Source organism: Lepidochelys olivacea, assembly GCF_965140295.1.
Source record: "Lepidochelys olivacea isolate rLepOli2 genome assembly, chromosome: 15".
NCBI classification, from domain to species: domain Eukaryota; kingdom Metazoa; phylum Chordata; order Testudines; family Cheloniidae; genus Lepidochelys; species Lepidochelys olivacea.
In genome coordinates, this window is record NC_140425.1 from 5968534 (window position 1) to 5991973 (window position 23440).

Here is a 23440-nt window from a genome sequence, read left to right on the forward strand (position 1 = left end):
CATAAGCAAATTAGGGAAATGCGGTCTAAATTAAATTACTATAAAGTGAGTGCACGAGTGGTTGAAAGATGATACTCAAAGAGTAGTTATCAGTGGTTTGCTGTCAAACTGGGAGGGCGTATCTAGTGTGGTTATACAGGCGTCAGTCCTGGGACTAGTCAATATTTTCATTCATGACTTGTATAATGGATTGGAGAATATGTTGATAACATTTGCAGATGACACCAAGCTGGGATGGGTTGCAAGAACTTTGGAGGACAGATTTAGAATTCAGAATCACTTTGACAAATTGGAGAATTGGTCTGAAATCAACAAAATGAAATTCAATAAAAACAAGTGCAAAGTACTCCACGTAGGAAGCAAAAATGAAATGAGACCTATATAATGGGGAATAACTGGCTAGGTGGTAGCACTGCCGAAAAGCATCTGGGGTTATAGTGGATTGCAAATTGAATATGAGGCAACAATGGGATGCAGTGCCAGTTGCAAAAAAAGGCTAATAGCGTTCTGGGATGTATTAACATGAGTGTTGAAGCACTGATGAGGCCTCGGCTGGAGCACTGTGCCCAGTTCTGGGCACCACACTTGAAGAAAGCTGTGGGCAAATTGGAGAGAGTCCAGAGGAGAGCAACAAAAATGATAAAGGTTTAGAAAACTTCACCTGTGAGGAAGGTTAAAAACTGGGACTGGTTAGTCTGGAGAAAAGACGACTGATGGGGTAACCTTATAACAGTCTTCAGATATGTGAAGGGCTGTTACAAAGAGCACAGGGATCAATTGTTCTCCATGTCCGCTGAAGGTAGGACAAGAAGTAATTGGCTTAATCTGCAGCAAGGGAGATTTAGGTTAGACATTAGGAAAAACTTTCTAACTATAAGGGTAGCTAAGCTCTGGAATAGGCTTCCAAGGGAGGTTGCCCATCATTGGAGGCCATTAGGAACAGGTTGGACAAACATCTGACAGGGATGGTCTAGGTTTACTTGGGCCTGCCTCAGCACAGGGAGCTGCACTTGATGACCTCTCAAGGTCTCTTCCAGCCCGACATTTCAGCGATTCTATGAGCTTCAGTCACCACGACCAGCTGCCCAGAAGTTCTGCTTCAATGTCTTACATGTGATCCTACCTGGCCTCAAAAACGTCTTCCAAACCAATTTCCCATCTTTTCTGTCTTTCATGTGAAGCTTGATTTCCTTCTCCATATCCGTCATGTAGAGCTCAATATATGACTGCTGGTCTGCAGGGCTTCTATAGCAGAGCTCCAGCTGCTGGAGTAAAGATAAAATGACTTATGAGAGTCTCCCACCTCCGGCAAGAGCAGGAGTGAACGATGCTCATTGTTTGCTGTGTCCATTGTGGTCTCTTGGCTTATACTTAGATTGGAAGCTCTTTGGGGCAGGTCCATCTTTTTGTTCTGTGTTTGTACAGCACCTGGCATAAAGGGGTCCTGGGTGACAACTGGGTCTCCTAGGCACTACCACCATACAACTAATGCATAATAATAATTAATTGTTCAGCTCGTTTTGATGCCTCAGTGGAAGTAGAGGACAATTCTACTTACGTCAGGTGTTATCTTTAGCTCTGATGTACCAGACACCTCATACTGAGATCCAAAGTACAGCGCATTGGTCTGAGGAGGTTTGGGAATGTGCTTTGACTCCAACTTCGTTTCTTCTTCTTCAATGGCCTGTAAATTTCAAGCATTGTCATTTCTGAGAGATACAAACAGGAACCCCTGACAAACAGCTCTGCCTTCATTCAGAGCATCTTCAGTCGGAGAGGGAAAAGGCCTGTTGGGTCACCTTGTCCATTCCCCAACCAAAGCAGGCACCTTCCCTACACTACGTTCTGCTGGAATCTGGTCCAGCCCAGTCAAAAATAACGCAGGTTTGGGGCTGTCACCATTTCCCGGCTGGGAACCTCTTTGAGAGCCTACCAGACCTCACTCTCAGGATGTGTTTCCTCAGACAAACCTGATCACCACTGAAAAGATGGAGGCCTCTGCTTCTGCTTAAAAATACGATGTGATCAAGTAAGGAAAGACTCTCACAATACATACAGACAAGGGAGCAGAGAGAAGGTTGCAAACAGCAATCTTAATTCTGGCATTCTCCAATGATGATTGATTTTGCAACCTTAACATTGTTCTTTTAATGTGTGTGTTTTCCATAGTAATAACAGGCTATAGGATCTACAGACAATGTGGGGTGGCTCCTGGGGTTCTTGCAGTGATCATGTGGTCGCAGCCACTGTAGCTAATGTTGAGTTCTAGCTGCCAACCTAATCCCCTCATTCCCTCGCTCAGAGTTTTCATTTTAACCTGGACTCTCCAGTGCCCCAAGGTGACATTTTGTAAAGAAGATTTTTCACTGCTCGGAAGCTCAGTTATACATGGAATATCCCAAGGTGGGGAATGAGGCTCTGGAGAGAACAGCACCTCTTAGTGGGTGCTGGAGGGACCTGTCCTTTAGCTTCAGGAATCACTATGCTGCTGAGTGGTGTGGATATTACACCACGGCAAGCCCGGCCCTGAGCTATTCCTACCTGTCCGCTGCTGCAGACGGTGCCCCGTGAAGCTTGGTCACACCAACAATATAGTTCTCTTCATTTTTGCCTCCTGCTTGAGCCTCCCACGACAGATGAGGTATCTGTGCTGTGAGACCCCCTATCCATTGGAGTCCCACCCACATGCCTCCTGTTAGCTAGTGCTGTGCATCCCTCGGGAGCTCAACTCTCTCTCCCTGGGTACGTGCCACAGCCCATCACGCACCACTATTAAAAACACAGGAAAACCTGGCTGCTGAGGTGCCTTCTATTTCAGTGACAGTCAGCGTGTAGGCCTCTGCCCTCTCCTCTCTGAACAATGCCGTGCTGCCTGGCGTTTCACTGTGTGCTTGGCTGTTTGGGTGTATTGATGTGGTTCATTCTCACTCTATGGTCATGCAGTGTCCCAGCAATCTTGGTGTTGGGCTCACTGTAGAAATAGGATTGTTGTTTTACCTTCTTGAGTGAGTGGTCATTGGGTATCAGGTAGAGATGGAGAGTTATGTCTGCAGCCCTGAGCGCCCGGTAGATCAGCACAAGGGAATGGACGGGAATAAATGTTATGGTCGAACGTATCTTTCTCCAAAGCACGCCGAGCTGGGAGAAGCTGGGATTCTCCAGGACAACACGGAAGACATGGATTCTCGCTGGAGTTTCCAGGGTCATGTGGCCAGCTTCAAAATGGGCGATTTTGCATGAACTTAAATCCCCTCCGCCTGCAGATGGGATAGGGAGGAGAATGAGATTGAAACACCCTGAGCTGGCAGCACCTGTACAATGACTTACACCAACACACAACAGCCATCCCAGATGCCTTACAAGTATAAACAACTGCAGGCCGTGCGCAGCCCTGCCATCGAATCGGGTGCAGAGAGACGGATGGAGTGAGGAGAAAGGGAAGAGAAGCAACAAAAGGGAGGGGGAGGAAGAACAGACTGTGAAAAAGCCAGGTGAGGGCTGGGAGAAGGGTACCCAGGGAAGGGGTCACTCGGGAGGCTTAAGAGACAGGAGAGAGAACAAAAGCACAGCAAGAAGGAAACCAAACTATTTGCCCCCTGAATAGGAGAGAGAAGGGGAAGCTGTGGGTCTGGGCACAGGGCAGAGGCAGGGCATGGCCAGCGAGGGGAGATCAGGAGAGCTGGAGGAAGGAAGCACGGAAGCAGCTGGGAGCGCTCCTGGATATCACACAGAAGAGTTCCCCTGAAGGGAACCACCGGCCCAGGGAGTGATGGCGGGAAATGAAGCTTGCGAGATCCAGACAGGAAAATGGAGAGGTGGAAGGCCAGGGAAGGGAGAACCAGGGACAGGGACACAATGGCCTGAATCTCCTGTGGGCTTTCTCCCCAGCCCAGCCTGCCTGATGGGTGTGTACTGGGCATGGAACCACTTCCTGCTGTCTTCCTCCAGCCCCCTGACACACAGAACCCCGGGGGTCTGCCACAGGCTCCCCCCATTCCCCTCCTCTGCTGCCCAGGGGGTCCTTGCACTCCTGTGTGACTGGCACTTGTCTGACGCTCAGGTGTTGGAGGATCTACCCACCATCCCCTGCAGGGGAGCCACACTCTCGTCAGGGTGCGGGATCTACACCCGAACTGGGCCGGACTGTGCTTGGCCCTGCACAGCGAGGAGGAGGAGAGAGAGGCAACCAGGAGCCTTCCTCTCGGCTGCCTGCTCCCCAGAGCAGGGCCAGGCAGAGTCCCTGCTTGTGCTTCTGTTTCTCACAGACCAGGGTGACAAGCCCTGGCAGCACAGACGGACCTCCCCCCACCCTAGGGGACCACTGGAGGATGTGCCTCAAAACCCACACTCGCCAGTGGAGCCGAGCTGGAGCAGGAGCCAGGTGGGGAGCGGAGAGCACAGTGCAGAGGCCCCTGGGCCCCGCACTCCCACAGTGCTCCAGGAGTTGCTGCTGGAGCTAGACCCCCCCAGCCCCACTGGCTGCAGACTGTGGCTCAAAGCCTCCATCAGCCCCTGACTCCAGCATCTAGCCCAGTGACGCCCCGTTTCTGCCCTACCTGCAAGGCACACGAAGTGGGGGAGGTGCACGGCTCGCACCGTGTCGGGCTCGGCCCTGATGTGGAACAGGGGGCCGGCGACCATCCACTCCTGCCTGGCAGATGGGCTCAGACTCTCCGCCCAGGAGCCGTATTCATACTCGACGGTCACTGCTGCGCTCACCTCAAAGCCAAGCCCCGTTTCGGAGCAGCGGAAGGAGCCAGCACTGGGGATGCGAGCTCTGGGGGGTACAATGAAAACGCAGAGGTCAGGCTTGGACAGGGCTTCTAGGGCCACATCCTGCAGCACCCTGGAGCTCCTACCTGTAGACAGTCTTGTTCTCCTCTGTGCCTGGAACAATCTCTGGCGTTACCTCTGGAAGGATCTGAAAGACAGCGAGTTCCAGTAACTAGGGGCTTCATAACGGTTACTTCTTATGACACGTGCACTCTGCCAGTTACGGTAACGCACTGAGTTCCCTGTCCCATCGCTGCAGAGCCTGGCAATTTGTTAACCAGCTGGATTCTGCTTGTCCCAGAAGCCCCATGTGACATTTCTCTGCCGCTAGATGCTCCCAGGCTGGCGGCTGGCTCAACAAGAGGGGAGGGTCTCACAGCCCAGGCTGAAGTCCCAGCCCAAACATCTGCACTGCTATTTTTAGCCCCAAAGCCCGAGCCCCATGAGCCCGAGTCAGCTGACCTTGCTCTGAGAGTCGGTGCCGTGGGTTTTTGATCACAGTGTAGACATATCCTTAGGATGTATTTTGACAGGTTTCAGAGTAACAGCCGTGTTAGTCTGTATTCGCAAAAAGAAAAGGAGTACTTGTGGCACCTTAGAGACTAACCAATTTATTTGAGCATGAGCTTTCGTGAGCTACAGCTCACTTCATCGGATGCATACCGTGGAAACTGCAGCAGACTTTATATACACACAGAGAATATGAAACAATACCTCCTCCCACCCCACTGTCCTGCTGGTAATAGCTCATCTAAAGTGATCATCACTTTAGATAAGTTGGGCCATTTCCTGCACAAATCCAGGTTCTCTCACCCCCTTGGGAGCGGGGTGAGGGGGTGAGAGAACCTGGATTTGTGCAGGAAATGGCCCAACTTGATTATCATGCACACTGTGTAAAGAGTTGTCACTTTGGATGGGCTATCACCAGCAGGAGAGTGAATTTGTGTGGGGGGTGGAGGGTGAGAAAACCTGGATTTGTGCTGGAAATGGCCCAACCTGATGATCACTTTAGATAAGCTATTACCAGCAGGACAGTGGGGTGGGAGGAGGTATTGTTTCATATTCTCTGTGTGTATATAAAGTCTGCTGCAGTTTCCACGGTATGCATCCGATGAAGTGAGCTGTAGCTCACGAAAGCTCATGCTCAAATAAATTGGTTAGTCTCTAAGGTGCCACAAGTACTCCTTTCCCTTAGGATGTAACAATTCATGATACTGCCGGAACAGAGCTCAGACTGAAAATGGAATAGAATTGCAAGGTAGAAGAGTTGTTTCAGAGTAGCAGCCGTGTTAGTCTGTATTCGCAAAAAGAAAAGGAGTACTTGTGGCACCTTAGAGACTAACCAATTTATTTGAGCATAAGCTTTCGTGAGCTACAGCTCACTTCATCAGAAAGCTTATGCTCAAATAAATTGGTTAGTCTCTAAGGTGCCACAAGTACTCCTTTTCTTTAAGGTAGAAGAGATGTCCAACAATCCAGCCTGAGTGAGGCCTGAGCGTAATATAGGGCAGGTAAATGTTAGATGGACACTGGAAGGGCTGATGGGGAATTGGAGAAGAATTACCGAAGACAACAACCAACAAGAAATCCTTGAAGATGCTTGAAAGCAGGAAGCCTGTGACATTCCAGTGAGTCACCAAAGTATCAGGAAGTTGGAGCAATGCTGGACCTTGGAACAGTAAGAGAAACCGTGGAGAAATTGAGTTAATTCCTTGCATCACCCTTCTCCAGAAGGTTTTGTCTGAGAGTTCTGAAGAAATAGAAGAAAAAATTGGCCAAGCTGCTAACAAAAATATGGGATCTATTATTTATTAATACACAGGAAACTTGGTTGTGAAACAAAGGAACAGCTCCACAACCTTGAAAAAAGGGGGCCAAGCATATCATTTCCTTGCTGTTGTGGGTTTATGTCAGGTGTGTTATGTGCGTAGCAGACTTCAAAGCTTCACAATCAAGATGTTTATGTATTAATTTCCTAGGTTGTTGCAGTATTTGAACAGGGGTAAGGGGGAGACTTCTGGAGATGGTTTCAACCAATGGATGGATGGATGCATAGATGGGTGCCAGAGCTGTGCCACGGAAGTTCAGGAGCTGCTGCTGAAGATGGTGAAAATACTGAATAGCTGCTCCTCAAGTGGGCGCCATGTGTTCTGTGCACTGAATAAGGCAGAGGTTCGGTGGAAAGAATAGTATGTGATCATGGAATTGAAGACTGTATCATAATGGACGTGCACAAGGGGGGTGAATTACGTTTGCGCAGACAACCTTATTTCTGGCATTTCCTAAGTAGCTCCAAAGGCCGAGGTGCTAGAGCTGTTCAAAGAAAAGGTCGCCAGAATTTTTTAACATTGGCAAAACAACATATATTCCCCTAGCCTTGTTCTCGGATATGGTTGAACCATTAAAAAAAAGAATTCAGCCTGAGGCAAACACAGGGGATGGAAAATTTCAGACCAAACGGTTAAGGTTTGGCACATTTCTAAGCTGTAACGGGGTGTTACAATGGGAAGTTTTAGGCAACCTTAATACTGGATTGAGTTATCAGCCCTGCCTATCGCACTGATTGCTATAGAGAAGCTAGATCAGGAACTTCTGCTCTCTCTGTCTCATAACACAAGAAGAAGGGACATTGCGAACAGCAGAGCAGCTAACAAAAGGAGTTTGCCTGGGATCTGCCTGAGAGGAGGTACGTTAAGGGCTGCATTAAGGAGGCTGTGTTGGTGAGTATCTGAGTGTTTGTTGTGAGGACAGTGTGACTGTGTGCTGTGTGCTTGATTGGTTGTTTGAAAAGGGCGGGAACTGGGTGTGCTTTGTTCCAGGTGAGCCTTAAGTGGGCCTGACTGCATAAAAAGCCAGTCAGTTGCGAACCAGCTGAACAGCAGAGCAGCTAACAAAAGGAGTTTGCCTGGGAGTTCGCCTGGGGAGGGCCCACTGAGGCTTACATCTTGCCGGATTCTCTGAGTAATTACTACAACTCCTGAGGAAGCTCGTAGAAGGAAGGTAATATGGATGGGGGGTATTCAACTGTTGTGACCGGCACTGGATGTGCTATGTTTGTCTTTCTTCCACAGGACAGATGCGACTTTGTCTGTACAAAGTGCAAGCTGGTCTCCATACTGGAAGAGAAGGTTCAAGGTCTGGAGCAACAGGTATTGACCCTGCGTTGCATAAGAGAAACTGAAGATTTCCTGGACGGATGTCAGGATAGGCTTCTACGGGCACAAGGTTCTGAAGATTCAGAGCAGGCTGCACATTGGGGACGGAAGGATGGTGAAGAAATTTGGCATCATATGACCTCCAGAAGAAAAAAGGGGAACGTCCATGTACCAGCAGGCCAGATACAGGTAAGTAACCGTTTTCATGTTCTCTCCACATGTACTAATGCGGAGAGTGGACCAGATGATACGTCTGAGGGAAGGGAGCAGAAAGAGACTCCGATTGGAAGGCATGAGATGCACTGTCCTAGGGTTGGGGGTTCCACGACCGCCGCTCCCAAGAGAAGGAGGCAGGTGGTGGTGGTCGGGGACTCTCTCCTCAGGGGGACTGAGTCATCTATCTGCCGCCCCGACCGGGAAAACCGAGAAGTCTGCTGCTTGCCAGGAGCTAGGATTCACGATGTGATGGAGAGACTGCCGAGACTCATCAAGCCCTCGGATTGCTACCCCTTCCTGCTTCTCCACGTGGGCACCAAAGATACTGCCAAGAATGACCTTGAGCAGATCACTGCGGACTACGTGGCTCTGGGAAGAAGGATAAAGGAGTTTGAGGTGCAAGTGGTGTTCTCGTCCATCCTCCCCGTGGAAGTCAACGAATGGCTACGCAGGTGGTGTCAGAGAGAAGGCTTTGGATTCTTTGACCACGGGATGGTTTTCCAAGAAGGAGGAGTGCTAGGCAGAGACGGGCTCCACCTAACAAAGAGAGGGAAGAGCATCTTCGCAAGCAGGCTGGCTAACCTAGTGAGGAGGGCTTTAAACTAGGTTCACCGGGGGAAGGAGACCAAAGCCCTGAGGTAAGTGGGGAAGTGGGATACCGGGAGGAGGCACGAGCAGGAGCACATGACAGGGGAGGGCTCCTGCCTCATACTGAGAAAGAGGGGCGATCAGCAGGTTACCTCAAGTGCCTATATACAAATGCACGAAGCCTGGGAAACAAGCAGGGAGAACTGGAAGTCCTGGCACAGTCAAGGAATTATAATGTGATTGGAATAACACAGACTTGGTGGGATAACTCACATGACTCGAGTACTGTCATGGATGGATATAAGCTGTTCAGGAAGGACAGGCAGGGCAGAAAAGGTGGGGGAGTAGCACTGTATGTAAGGGAGCAGTATGACTGCTCAGAGCTCCAGTATGGAACTGCAGAAAAACCTGAGAGTCTCTGGATTAACTTTAGAAGTGTGAGCAACAAGGGTGATGTCGTGGTGGGAGTCTACTATAGACCACCGGACCAGGGGGATGAGGTGGACGAGGCTTTCTTCCGGCAACTCGCAGAAGTTACTAGATCGCAGGCCCTGGTTCTCATGGGAGACTTCAATCACCCTGATATCTGCTGGGAGAGCAATACAGCGGTGCACAGGCAATCCAGGAAGTTTTTGGAAAATGTAGGGGACAATTTCCTGGTGCAAGTGCTGGAGGAACCAACTAAGGGCAGAGCTCTTCTTGACCTGCTGCTCACAAACCGGGAAGAATTAGTAGGGGAAGCAAAAGTGGATGGGAACCTGGGAGGCAATGACCATGAGATGGTCAAGTTCAGGATCCTGACACAGGGAAGAAAGGAGAGCAGCACAATACAGACTCTGGACTTCAGAAAAGCAGACTTTGACTCCCTCAGGGAACTGATGGGCAAGATCCCCTGGGAGAATAACATGACGGGGAAAGGAGTCCAGGAGAACTGGCTGTATTTTAAAGAATCCTTATTGAGGTTCCAGGGACAAACCATCCCAATGTGTAGAAAGAATAGTAAATATGGCAGGCGACCAGCTTGGCTTAACAGTGAAATCCTTGCTGCTCTTAAATACAAAAAAGAAGCTTACAAGAAGTGGAAGATTGGACAAATGACCAGGGATGAGTATAAAAATATTGTTCGGGCTTGCAGGAGTGAAATCAGGAAGGCCAAATCACACCTGGAGTTGCAGCTAGCAAGAGATGTTAAGAGTAACAAGAAGGGTTTCTTCAGGTATGTTAACAACAAGAAGAAAGTCAAGGAAAGTGTGGGCCCCTTACTGAATGTGGGAGGCAACCTCGTGACAGAGGATGTGGAAAAAGCTAATGTACTCAATGCTTTTTTTGCCTCTGTCTTCACGAACAAGGTCAGCTCCCAGACTATTGCACTGGCCAGCACAGCATGGGGAGGAGGTGACCAGCCCTCTGTGGAGAAAGAAGTGGTTGGGGACTATTTAGAAAAGCTGGATGAGCACAAGTCCATGGGGCCGGATGCGTTGCATCCGAGAGTGCTAAAGGAGTTGGCGGATGTGATTGCAGAGCCATTGGCCATTATCTTTGAAAACTCATGGCGATCGGGGGAGGTCCCAGATGACTGGAAAAAGGCTAATGTAGTGCCCATCTTTCAAAAGGGGAAGAAGGAGGATCCTGGGAACTACAGGCCAGTCAGCCTCACCTCAGTCCACGGAAAAATCATGGAGCAGGTTCTCAAGGAATCAATCCTGAGGCACTTACATGAGACGAAAGTGATCAGGAGCAGTCACCAAGGGCAAGTCATGCCTGACTAATCTAATTGCCTTCTATGATGAGATAACTGGCTCTGTGGATGAAAGGAAAGCAGTGGACGTGTTGTTCCTTGACTTTAGCAAAGCTTTTGACACGGTCTCCCACAGTATTCTTGCCATCAAGTTAAAGAAGTATGGGCTGGATGAATGCACTATAAGGTGGGTAGAAAGTTGGCTAGATTGTCGGGCTCAACGGGTAGTGATCAATGGCTCCATGTCTAGTTGGCAGCCGGTATCAAGTGGAGTGCCCCAAGGGTCGGTCCTGGGGCCGGTTTTGTTCAATATCTTCATAAATGATCTGGAGGATGGTGTGGATTGCACCCTCAGCAAGTTTGCAGATGACACTAAACTGGGAGGAGTGGTAGATATGCTGGAGGGTAGGGATAGGATACAGAGGGACCTAGACAAATTGGAGGATTGGGCCAAAAGAAATCTGATGAGGTTCAACAAGGATAAGTGCAGGGTCCTGCACTTAGGACGGAAGAATCCAATGCACCGCTACAGACTAGGGACCGAATGGCTAGGCAGCAGTTCTGCAGAAAAGGACCTAGGGGTTACAGTGGACGAGAAGTTGGATATGAGTCAACAGTGTGCCCTTGTTGCCAAGAAGGCCAATGGCATTTTGGGATGTATAAGTAGGGGCATGGCCAGCAGATCGAGGGACGTGATTGTTCCCGTCTATTCGACGTTGGTGAGGCCTCATCTGGAGTACTGTGTCCAGTTTTGGGCCCCACACTACAAGAAGGATGTGGAAAAATTGGAAAGAGTCCAGCGGAGGGCAACAAAAATGATTAGGGGACTGGAACACATGACTTATGAGGAGAGGCTGAGGGAACTGGGGATGTTTAGTCTTCAGAAGAGAAGAATGAGGGGGGATTTGATAGCTGCTTTTAACTATCTGAAACGGGGTTCCAAAGAGGATGGCTCTAGACTGTTCTCAGTGGTAGCAGATGACAGAACAAGGAGTAATGGTCTCAAGTTGCAGTGGGGGAGGTTTAGGTTGGATATTAGGAAAAACATTTTCACGACAAGGGTGGTGAAACACTGGAATGTGTTACCTAGGGAGGTGGTGGAATCTCCTTCCCTAGAAGTTTTTAAGGTCAGGCTTGACAAAGCCCTGGCTGGGATGATTTAGTCGGGGATCGGTCCTGCTTTGAGCAGGGGGTTGGATTAGATGACCTCCTGAGGTCCCTTCCAACCCTGATATTCTATGATTCAATGAAGTTTAAAATGTAGCAAATTCAAGGCTGATAAAAGGAAAGACTTTTTCACACAATGAGTGGTTAGCTTGTGAAATTCCCTGGAACAGGAAGTCACTGAGAACAAAAACTTAACGGGATTCAAATATGGAGTGCACATTTATATGGCTATCAAGAATATCCAGAGCTGTCATAATGGCACATTTATATGGCTATCAAGAATATCCAGAGCTGTCATAATGAATGACAACAAAACCAAAAAAACTTCAAAAACAGACTCCAAGGAGAGACTGCTGAATTGGAATTAATTTGCAAATTGGATACAATTAACTTAGGCTTGAATAGAGACTGGAAGTGGTTGAGTCATTATACAAAGTAAAACTATTTCCCCGTGTTTATTCCTCCCCCACCCCCACTGTTCCTCAGATGTTCTTGTTAACTCCTGGAAATGTGCTGGAAATGGCCCACCTTGATTATCACTTCAAAAGGTTTTCTCTCCCCCCACCCCACTCTCCTGCTGGTAATAGCTCATCTTAAGTGTGTATGATAAACACCCATTTTTTCATGGTCTGTGTGTATATAAATCTCCTCACTGTATTTTCCACTTTATGCATCCGATGAAGTGAGCTGCAGCTCACAAAAGCTTATGCTCAAATACATTGGTTAGTCTCTAAGGTGCCATAAGTCCTCCTTTTCTTTTTGCGAATACAGACTAACATGGCTGCTCCTCTGAAACCTAACGAAAATCTTGTCTGCTCTGTCGGTCCCAGGATATTAGAGAGAGAAGGTGGGAGAGGTAATATCTTTTATTGGACCAACTTCTGTTGGTGAGAAAGACAAGTTTCAAGCTACACAACTCTTCTTCACATCTGGGACAAGAACTCAGAGATAACAGCTAAAAAGAAAGTGGAACAGATTGTTTAGCATAAGTACTTAGCACATATTGTAAGGGACCATTCCAGGTAGAGTGACCCGTCAACACCTATGCAGTCATAGGACAAAAGAGGGGGGTTAATGGGTTACAAATTGTTGTAATGAGCCATAAAGCCAGTGTCTCTGTTCGGTCCATGATTTTTAGCTTGTTTCAAAGTACTCAATTTAAGCTCCCAGGTTCCTCTTTTGAAAGGGTCGTGCAGGTTTCCTTTGAGGATGAGGACTGAGAGGTCAGCTATGGAACATTCGCTTTGTGAAAAGTGTTTGCCCACAGGTCATGTGGTGTTTTTGTCTTTTATCATTTCATCACTCAATCATCATCATTTTATCAAGACTACCCCTCACTGGAGCTGAATTGTCTGTACTCTAACCAAAATGACTAGTTAAGGAGGCCAGCCAACAACTCTCCGACACCATAAAGAAGACCCCACACCAAAATTTATCCAGGAATTTGAAGATATAATCAAACTCTTCTCCTAACAACTTGAAGAGAAACTCTACAAACTTATCCCCCAAGAACCCACCCCAGGACCTTCTACAAGCTTCCCAAGATACACAAACAAGCAGGGGCAGCGAGTTATATGGGTCCGTGGTGCCCGTGCTCCAGCAATATTCAGGGCCTGGGGGCCCGGGTCCACCAATGTTCGGGGCCGGGTCTCTCCCTCAGCCCCGCCTGTCACCCTCAGAACCTCCCCCAGCCCCACCTCCTGCCCCGTGCACCTGTCCCGGAGCGTCCCTGCCTGCGCCCTGGGCAGCGGGCAGCTGCCCTGTCACTGCGCTCCCTCGCTGGCCACTGCCACGGCCAGCTACAAAAGGGAGTGGCTCCAGAGGCAGGCTGTGGAGGTTGGGTGGAGGTTCAGAGGAGCCTTGGTCTTGCTTTGAGCAGGGGGTGGGACTAGACAACCTCCTGAGGTCCCTTCCAACCCTGAGATTCCAGGATTCTGTGAGTGACTGCAGCAGCTCAGGGAGCCCCAGGTGGCTGCTCAGCTGCTCTGGGCCTTTTCCGTCCCTTCGTCTCCTCCGCTTTTCTTTTCTTTTGCTAGTTTCCCTTGTGTGTGGCTATAGCCAGGGCACTCTGACACCCCCCACCCCACGCTTTCTCCTCCCCATCTCCACTTCGGGGCAGGGAGAAACAGGCTGCAAACAACTTCACCGCTTCTCCTCCCCCCCTTCCAACCCCACTGAACCACCTGCTTTCCCCTCTGTCTCCCTGGGTGCAATGTGGCGTCCTGCTGCCCCATGGCCAGCCAGACTCCTCGCTGCACCTCCCGCACATGAGCGGCTCCTTTCAGGGCTTTTCCCGGGGTGCAGCGTGACGTCTCTCCCTGCCCCCAACTCTCTCCGGAGTTCAGGGTGGGGAAAGGTTTGTTGATTGTCAGTTTTCCCTCTGAACTCTTGTCACGCTTGTTTTTGAATGAGGGTTTCTTGCTCCGGGGAAGTGTAACCCCTGGGACCTGAGAGGGGCCCTTGGAGCACTTGCAGTGACAGTGGTGCGGGTTGAGTGTCCTGCTGGAGGGAGGGGCGGCTCTTAGAATCATAGAATCATAGAATATCAGGGTTGGAAGGGACCCCAGAAGGTCATCTAGTCCAACCCCCTGCTCAAAGCAGGACCAATTCCCAGTTAAATCATCCCAGCCAGGGCTTTGTCAAGCCTGACCTTAAAAACCACTAAGGAAGGAGATTCTACCACCTCCCTAGGTAACGCATTCCAGTGTTTCACCACCCTCTTAGTGAAAAAGTTTTTCCTAATATCCAATCTAAACCTCCCCCACTGCAACTTGAGACCATTACTCCTCGTTCTGTCATCTGCTACCATTGAGAACAGTCTAGAGCCATCCTCTTTGGAACCCCCTTTCAGGTAGTTGAAAGCAGCTATCAAATCCCCCCTCATTCTTCTCTTCTGCAGGCTAAACAATCCCAGCTCCCTCAGCCTCTCCTCATAACTCATGTGTTTCAGTCCCCTAATCATTTTTGTTGCCCTTCGCTGGACTCTCTCCAATTTATCCACATCCTTCTTGTAGTGTGGGGCCCAAAACTGGACACAGTACTCCAGATGATCTAATTGCCTTCTATGATGAGATAACTGGCTCTGTGGATGAGGGAAAAGCGGTGGATGTGTTGTTCCTTGACTTTAGCAAAGCTTTTGACATGGTCTCCCACAGTATTCTTGCCAATAAGTTCAAGAAGTATGGGCTGGATGAATGGACGATAAGGTGGATAGAAAGCTGGTTAGATTGTTGGGCTCAAACGGTAGTGATCAATGGCTCCATGTCTAGTTGGCAGCCAGTATCAAGTGGAGTGCCCCAAGGGTCAGTCCTCGGGCCGGTTTTGTTCAATATCTTCATTAATGATCTGAAGGATGGTGTTGATTGCACCCTCAGGAAGTCTGCAGATGACACTAAACTGGGAGGAGAAGTAGATACACTGGAGGGTAGGGATAGGATACAGAGGGACCTAGACAAATTAGAGGATCGGGCCAAAAGAAATCTGATGAGGTTCAACAAGGACAAGTGCAGAGTCCTGCACTTAGGTCGGAAGAATCCCATGCACTGCTACAGGCTGGGGACCGAATGGCCAGGCAGCAGTTCTGCAGAAAAGGACCGAGGGGTTACAGTGGACGAGAAGGTGGATATCAGTCAACAGTGTGCCGTTGTTGCCAAGAAGGCCAACGGCATTTTGGGATGTATAAGTAGGGGCATTGCCAGCAGATCGAGGGATGTGATTGTTTCCCTCTATTCGACATTGGTGAGGCCTCATCTGGAGTACTGTGTCCAATTTTGGGCCCCACACTAGAAGAAGGATGTGGAAAAATTGGAAAACGTCCAGCGGAGGGCAACAAAAATGCTTAGGGGACTGGAGCACATGACTTATGAGGAGAGGCTGAGGGAACTGGGATTGTTTAATCTACGGAAGAGAAGACTGCGGGGGGGATTTGATAGCTGCTTTCAAGTACCTGAAAGGGGGTTCCAAAGAGGATGGATCTATACAGATCTCAGTGGTAGTGGATAACATAACGAGGAGTAATGGTCTCAAGTTGCAGTGGGGGAGGTTTAGGTTGGATATTAGGAAAAACTTTTTCACTAGGAGGGTGGTAAAACACTGGAATGTGTTACCTAGGGAGGTGGTGGAATCTCCTTCCTTAGAAGTTTTTAAGGTCAGGCTTGACAAAGCCCTGGGTGGGATGTTTTAGTTGGGGATTGGTCCTGCTTTGAGCAGGGGGTTGGACTAGATGACCTCCAGAGGTCCCTTCCAACCCTGATAGTCTATGATTCTATGAGGCCTCACCAATGTCGAATAGAGGGGAATGATCACGTCCCTCAATCTGCTCGCTATGCCCCTACTTATACATCCCAAAATGCCATTGGCCTTCTTAGCAACAAGGGCACACTGCTGACTCATATCCAGCTTCTCGTCCACTATAGCCCCTAGGTCCTTTTCCGCAGAACTGCTGCCTAGCCATTCGGTCCCTAGTCTGTAGCTGTGCATTGGGTTCTTCCGTCCTAAGTGCAGGACCCTGCACTTATCCTTATTGAACCTCATCAGATTTCTTTTGGCCCAATCCTCCAATTTGTCTAGGTCCTTCTGTATCCTATCCCTCCCCTCCAGCGTATCTACCACTCCTCCCAGTTTAGTATCATCTGCAAATTTGCTGAGAGTGCAATCCACACCATCCTCCAGATCATTTATGAAGATATTGAACAAAACCGGCCCCAGGACCGACCCTTGGGGCACTCCACTTGATACCGGCTGCCAACTAGACATGGAGCCATTGATCACTACCCGTTGAGCCCGACAATCTAGCCAGCTTTCTACCCACCTTATAGTGCATTCATCCAGCCCATACTTCCTTAACTTGCTGACAAGAATACTGTGGGAGACCGTGTCAAAAGCTTCTTCCCCCCGGAGCTCGCTGCTGCTGGTGGGGAGAGGGCTGGGGGGAGTCCTCCTCTCTGGCCCCAGCCCCGGGACAGCCTGCCTGCATCCCAAACTCCTCATCCTTGGACCCACCCCGCAACCCTCATGCCTGCACCCCAACCCTCTGCCCTAGCCCTGAGCCCCTCCCACATCCCAAAACCCTCATCCCCAGCCCCACCCCACAGCCCGCACCCCCAGCCAGAGCCCTCACTTCCCTGCACCCCAACCCTCTGCCCTAGCCTGAGCCTCTCCCACACCACAAATCGCTCATCCCCAGCCAGCGCCCTCATCCCCCCCACACTTCAACCCTCTGCCCTAGCCCTGAGCCCCCTCCTGAACCCCTCATCCCTGGCCCCCCTGCAACCCTCACCTCTGCACCCCAACCCTCTGCCCTAGCCCTGAGCCTCTCCCAAACCGCTCATCCCCAGCCCCACCCCAGAGCCCTCATCCCCCCACACCCCAACCCTCTGCCCTAGCCCTGAGCCCCACCCCAGAGCCCTCACCACCAGCCAGAGCCCTCACCCCCCCCACAACTCCACATTGTGCAATATAGGGAACCTATTAAACACTTACTGTTTCCAGTCCATTTTTACATTATTTTAAAAAATATATATCGGCTTACAAGGCAGGTGTTGGGGGTGGAGGGGTGGAACTTGGACCCGTTCTGGGCACCACCAAAAATTATACAAACCCGCTGCCCCTGCAAACAAGGGAACCCAGGCAGACCCATCATATCTGGCCACGGCACTCTTACTCTTCGGGGGGCTGGGGCACATGACTTACGAGGAGAGGCTGAGGGAACTGGGCTTGTTTAGTCTGCAGAAGAGAAGAGTGAGGGGGGGTTTGATAGCAGCCTTCAACTACCTGAAGGGGGGTTCCAAAGAGGATGGAGCTTGGCTGTTCTCAGTGGTGGCAGATGACAGAACGAGGAGTAATGGTCTCAAGTTGCAATGGGGGAGGTCTAGGTTGGATATTAGGAAACACTATTTCACCAGGAGGGTGGTGAAGCACTGGAATGGGTTACCTAGGGAGGTGGTGGAATCGCTATCCTTAGAGGTTTTTAAGGCCCGGCTTGACAAAGCCCTGGCTGGGATGATTTAGTTGGGGATTGGTCCTGCTTTGAGCAGGGGATCGGACTAGATGACCTCCTGAGGTCTCTTCCAACCCTGATACTCTATGATTCTGTGAAAGAATATCAGGACTCAGAGGAGCCAACCTCAAACCATTCACCACACAAAGAGCCAGCTTCCTCCAGGACACAACCGACTTCCTCCACAAACTCAGCAACATTAACAGTCTCCCTCAGAACAGCAGCCTTGCCACCATGGAAGTCACTTCCCTATAAACCAACATCCCTTGGAATGACAGCCTAGCTGCCTGCCTCAAATTTCTACATGACAATGGACAGCCCTCAGAGATCCACCCCAAACACATCACTAGATTCATCCATTTCATCCTCCCCCAGAACAATTTTACATTCCACAGCAAACACTGTACAAACCATGGGAACAGCTATGGTGTGAGGATGGCTCCCCAATATGCCAATCTCTTCATGCATTTCTGGACAAAGGCATCACCGAACCAACGACAGACCTGAGACACATCAATGATATTTTCATCCTCTGGTCAGACAACTTAAACTCCCTAATAGATTTCCACCACAATTTCAGCAACCACCACCCCTCCATTAAACTCTCTCTGGAACAGCTCCACACCAGCATCATCTTCCTGGACATCACGATCAGCTTCAGCAATGGAACCCTACAGACAACTGTATACCCCCGGATCACTGCACCTACCTTCATAGATCCGGTAATCAGCTGCAACACACCAAGATATGTGTTATCTACAGCAGGCATTCAGATACCACAGAATATGAGCCGAGGAGAAAGTCTGGGATATACACCTTAATACACTCAAAAGCACCTTCACCAAAGAAGCACATTCCACCAGAGAAGTAGATCACATCATGGAATGGACCCAAATACCCACCCAAATACCCCAAGAGAACCTGCTTCAACACAGCAATAAAACCTCCTCCAACTGCATACCCCTAGCTGTCACCTATCCAGGGCCGTCCTTAGGCATACGCAGCATACGCAGCTGCGTAGGGCACCAAGAAATTTGGGGTACCAAATTGCCCCAAATTTCATGGTGCCCTAGGTAGATGCATGCTGCATACACGGCAGCACCAGCCCTGGCGACCAGCCCTATCCCCCGGCCGACCCCCCGCGGGCTGTGCCCACTGCAAGGGGCAGGGCCATCCCTGGCGGGGCGGGCCCGGACAACTCCCTCCGCCCCACCTTTTTCCCTTCCCCCCTCCTCTGCCCCCAGCCCGCCCCCATTTCACCTCTTCCCCCAGTGACCCCACACTCACTGGCAGCGACGGGAAGTGGTGCAACCTGGCCCCAGCTCGCTCCCCTCTGCCAGCTCCCAGCTATGGCGCTCTGCTTCCCGCCGCCGGTGAGTGCGGGGAGGTTGGGGAAAGGACGCCCCCCGCACTCACCAGCGGCGGGAAGTGGAGCGACGATGCCCCAGCCGTGTCGCTCGGGGGGTGTTTGTGTGTTGAGGCGGAGCAACCCGGTGAGTGTATGTGGGGGATCCCTTCCCCCAGTCCCCCTCCCCTGAGCGACACGGCTGGGGCCAGGGCGAGGGAAGCGGAGCGAAGTTTGGATGAACTAATCTCCCAGGCCACTCTGGGCCTGTGGGACCCCCAAAAGTGCCCCCCACAGCTCCTGCCTCCCAGACCCTGGGGTGAGGGCTTAGGGCCACACACAGCCCCCCCCCCGCAGGGGGGCTGCGTAGGGCAACCAAATGGCTAGGGATGGCCCTGCCTATGACCCCACACTGAAAACCATGCGGGGTATCATCAAATAACGACAACTCATACTTGATGGGGACCCCATCCTGAAAGAAATCTTTCCGGAACCCCTACTTCTAACCTTCAAACCACCCCCCCACTTCTCCAGGCTCATCCTCAGAAGCAAGTTCCCCACAGACCAGGACACGCCAACTCAAAGTGGCAACAGACCCTGCCAGAACAACAGCTGCAAAACCTGCAGACATCTCCACTGCTTCAATGATCAACAACCCACACAACACACCTTTCAAGATCCATATGATTGGCATGTGTAGGATCCAACATGTGGTGTACCTCATCCAGTGCACTAAATGCCCCAATAACAACTCTGTGGGTGACACTAGACAATCACTGCACTCTGGAGAGAACTTACACAGGAAAATGATAAAAGACAAAAAGATCCTCTCACCTGTGGGATCACTCTATATCTGATCTATCCGTCCTCGTCCTCAAAGGAAACCTGCACAACACTTCCAAAAGATGAGCCTGGGAGCTTAAATTCATAACTCTGCTGGACACTAAAAATCATGGACTGAACAGACACTGGATTTATGGCTCATTACAACAATCTGTAACCCACTAAAACCCCCACTTTTATCCAATCACTGCAGAGGTGTTAACAGGCCACTCCACCTTGAAGGATCCCTTACAATAGGTGCTAAATACTTATGGCTCAACAATCTGTTCCACCTTCTTTTTAACTGGTTTCAGAGTAACAGCCGTGTTAGTCTGTATTCGCAAAAAGAAAAGGAGGACTTGTGGCACCTTAGAGACTAACCAATTTATTTGAGCATGAGCTTGCTCACTTCATCGGATGCATACCGTGGAAACTGCAGCAGACTTTATATATACACAGAGAATATGAAACAATACCTCCTCCCACCCCACTGTCCTGCTGGTAATAGCTTATCTAAAGTGATCATCAAGTTGGGCCATTTCCAGCACAAATCCAGGTTTTCTCACCCTCCACCCCCCCCACACAAATTCACTCTCCTGCTGGTGATAGCCCATCCAAAGTGACAACTCTCTACACAATGTGCATGATAATCAAGTTGGGCCATTTCCTGCACAAATCCAGGTTCTCTCACCCCCTCCCCCCCCTCCCAAAAACCACACACACAAACTCACTATCCTGCTGGTAATAGCTCATCCAAAGTGACCATTCTCCATACAATGTGCATGATAATCAAGGTGGGCCATTTCCAGCACAAATCCAGGTTTTCTCACCTCCCCACCCCCATACACACACAAACTCACTCTCCTGCTGGTAATAGCTCATCCAAACTGACCACTCTCCAAGTTTAAATCCAAGTTAAACCAGAACATCTGGGCGGGGGTAGGAAAAAACAAGGGGAAATAGGCTACCTTGCATAATGACTTAGCCACTCCAAGTCTCTATTTAAGCCTAAATTAATAGTATCCAATTTGCAAATGAATTCCAATTCAGCAGTTTCTCACTGGAGTCTGGATTTGAAGTTTTTTTGTTTTAAGATAGCGACCTTCATGTCTGTGATTGCGTGACCAGAGAGATTGAAGTGTTCTCCGACTGGTTTATGAATGTTATAATTCTTAACATCTGATTTGTGTCCATTTATTCTTTTACGTAGAGACTGTCCAGTTTGACCAATGTAAATGGCAGAGGGGCATTGCTGGCACATGATGGCATATATCACATTGGTGGATGTGCAGGTGAACGAGCCTCTGATAGTGTGGCTGATGTTATTAGGCCCTGTGATGGTGTCCCCTGAATAGATATGTGGGCACAGTTGGCAACGGGCTTTGTTGCAAGGATAAGTTCCTGGGTTAGTGGTTCTGTTGTGTGGTATGTGGTTGTTGGTGAGTATTTGCTTCAGGTTGCGGGGCTGTCTGTAGGCAAGGACTGGCCTGTCTCCCAAGATTTGTGAGAGTGTTGGGTCATCCTTTAGGATAGGTTGTAGATCCTTAATAATGGCTAAGTCATTATGCAAGGTAGCCTATTGCCCTTGTTTTTTCCTACCCCCCCCCCCAGATGTTCTGGTTAACTTGGATTTAAACTTGGAGAGTGGTCAGTTTGGATGAGCTATTACCAGCAGGAGAGTGAGTTTGTGTGTGTATGGGGGTGGGGAGGTGAGAAAACCTGGATTTGTGCTGGAAATGGCCCACCTTGATTATCCTGCACATTGTGTAGAGAGTTGTCACTTTGGATGGGCTATCACCAGCAGGAGAGTGAATTTGTGTGGGGGGGTGGAGGGTGAGAAAACCTGGATTTGTGTTGGAAATGGCCCACCTGATGATCACTTTAGATAAGCTATTACCAGCAGGACAGTGGGGTGGGAGGAGGTATTGGTTCATATTCTCTGTGTATATATAAAGTCTGCTGCAGTTTCCACAGTATGGATCTGATGAAGTGAGCTGTAGCTCACGAAAGCTCATGCTCAAATAAATTGGTTAGTCTCTAAGGTGCCACAAGTACTCCTTTTCTTCTTTTTAACTGTTACCCTGCTCTGAGTTCTTTGCCCAGACCTGAAGAAGAGCTCTGTGTGTAGCTTGATAGCTTGTCTCTCTCACCAGCAGAAGCTGGTCCAATAAAAGATATTACCTCCCCCACCGTGTCTTTCGAATAAAAATATTGGCAGGGATATTAAACCTTGTGCTTCAGGGCTTAGACCAATCTCTCACTGTTAGGGACCAGGATGCGTCCTAATGTGGGGGCAGATTACCCCACAACTGCCTCCTGTGGGGTTCTTCCTCCTTCCTCAGGAGCACCTGGCAGTGGCCATGCTCAGAGACAGGATCACTCAGGTCTGATCCAGGTTGGCAATTCCTGTTCTCCTGACCTCTATTATTGTCACATTTCCTTTGTGTCCCGCAGTGGGAACTGTTAAACTAACTGACATGTCTTTGACTGTGAGAAAACAGCCCCTTACCACTCTGAAACACCTGTTGCATTTTCCCTTTAACACGACAGAGTATCGAAACGAAGCCACTGCTCTTCTTGCTTGTCCTAGAGAGGGAACACAGATAACATCACATATTGAAAACTCTGTCTGTCGGGTGATATTTGTGTTTCTAGAGCCAGTATAAGGCCGTGGCGTTCACACTCTGGGCGCTGGAGCTCAGCAGAGCACAGGGCTCCCCACCCTGAGCTGGCAGAATTTTCTTAGAACAGGTTTTACATGCAGAGTGGGGTGTCTGTTAGGGCAGACTGGGGTTGCAGGCACTCAGGGCTCCCTCACAACCAGTGCGCCTGCCCCACTCCCCATGAGCTCGTTCTGCTGGGAGAGGCTGGAGTCGGATTTGGGCTGGGATGCTCCGGGTCAATGCCCCAGTCCCTTCCCTTGTGGTGGAATCTTGTGCTTCAGAATCAAACTTTTCATTTAAATTAGAAAATCAAGCCTCTAGCCCCCGTGGTTACAAAGATCAACTTCAAAACATGGCCCAGGTGAACCCGACGCCGTGATGTCTGCCTGAGTCTGCCCACAGCCTGAAACAACAGCTCTGAGAGGGGCAGGAGTTCCATGTTCACATTCACAGGAAGGGGGGCAAACGGTGAAGCTCTCAAGATGACAATTTAAAGGGTTGACACCAATAACCGTTTCACAGCTCAGGAGAGGAGAGGGACAAGCATACAAGGAAGAGCTGCACAAACTATGCGACTGGAAGACCATTTTAGTCTCACAGCTGGGTGGGTTTTGGTTGTGGGAAGCAGCGCTGGAAAGTGAGGGGTCATGGCCCCCTCCTTTTAAAAGTGAGAAGGTCACGCCCCCCTTTTTAACATGGGCTTGTAGTTTGGCTGGGCAATACCGCCCACTTTTCCCCAAACTATGCCATGTTAAAAAGTGGGGGGACATGTCCCCCGATACCACCCAGTTCCAGCACCTGTTGCCCCCCCCCCACTTCTACAAAGATTCTGGTGCTCTTGGTTGTGGGTGGAGGATGGTAGAATATCACAGTCTACCCTCACCTCGCAATGAACCCTGGAAGTAGGAGAGGGCTCCCCACAGCCAGTGTTTCTACCACCCTTCTGTCTGGGAGAGGCTGGGACTGGAGTACCTG

General features: G+C 49.9%; 1 protein-coding gene across 1 annotated transcript in view; it reads right to left on the reverse strand.

The window, feature by feature from the left end:
* The window catches only part of LOC311531373 (caspase recruitment domain-containing protein 8-like), a 31148-nt gene that overhangs the window by 4115 nt on the left and 3593 nt on the right, over window positions 1-23440 (reverse strand). Inside the window, exons 4-9 of the mRNA XM_084648687.1 lie at window positions 22312-22388; window positions 4860-4921; window positions 4557-4777; window positions 2998-3257; window positions 1559-1684; window positions 1124-1265 (exon numbers count right to left, since the gene is read on the reverse strand). Of these exons, the coding sequence (XP_084504813.1) occupies window positions 1124-1265; window positions 1559-1684; window positions 2998-3257; window positions 4557-4777; window positions 4860-4921; window positions 22312-22388 (888 nt within the window). The remainder of the gene's footprint in view (window positions 1-1123; window positions 1266-1558; window positions 1685-2997; window positions 3258-4556; window positions 4778-4859; window positions 4922-22311; window positions 22389-23440) is intronic.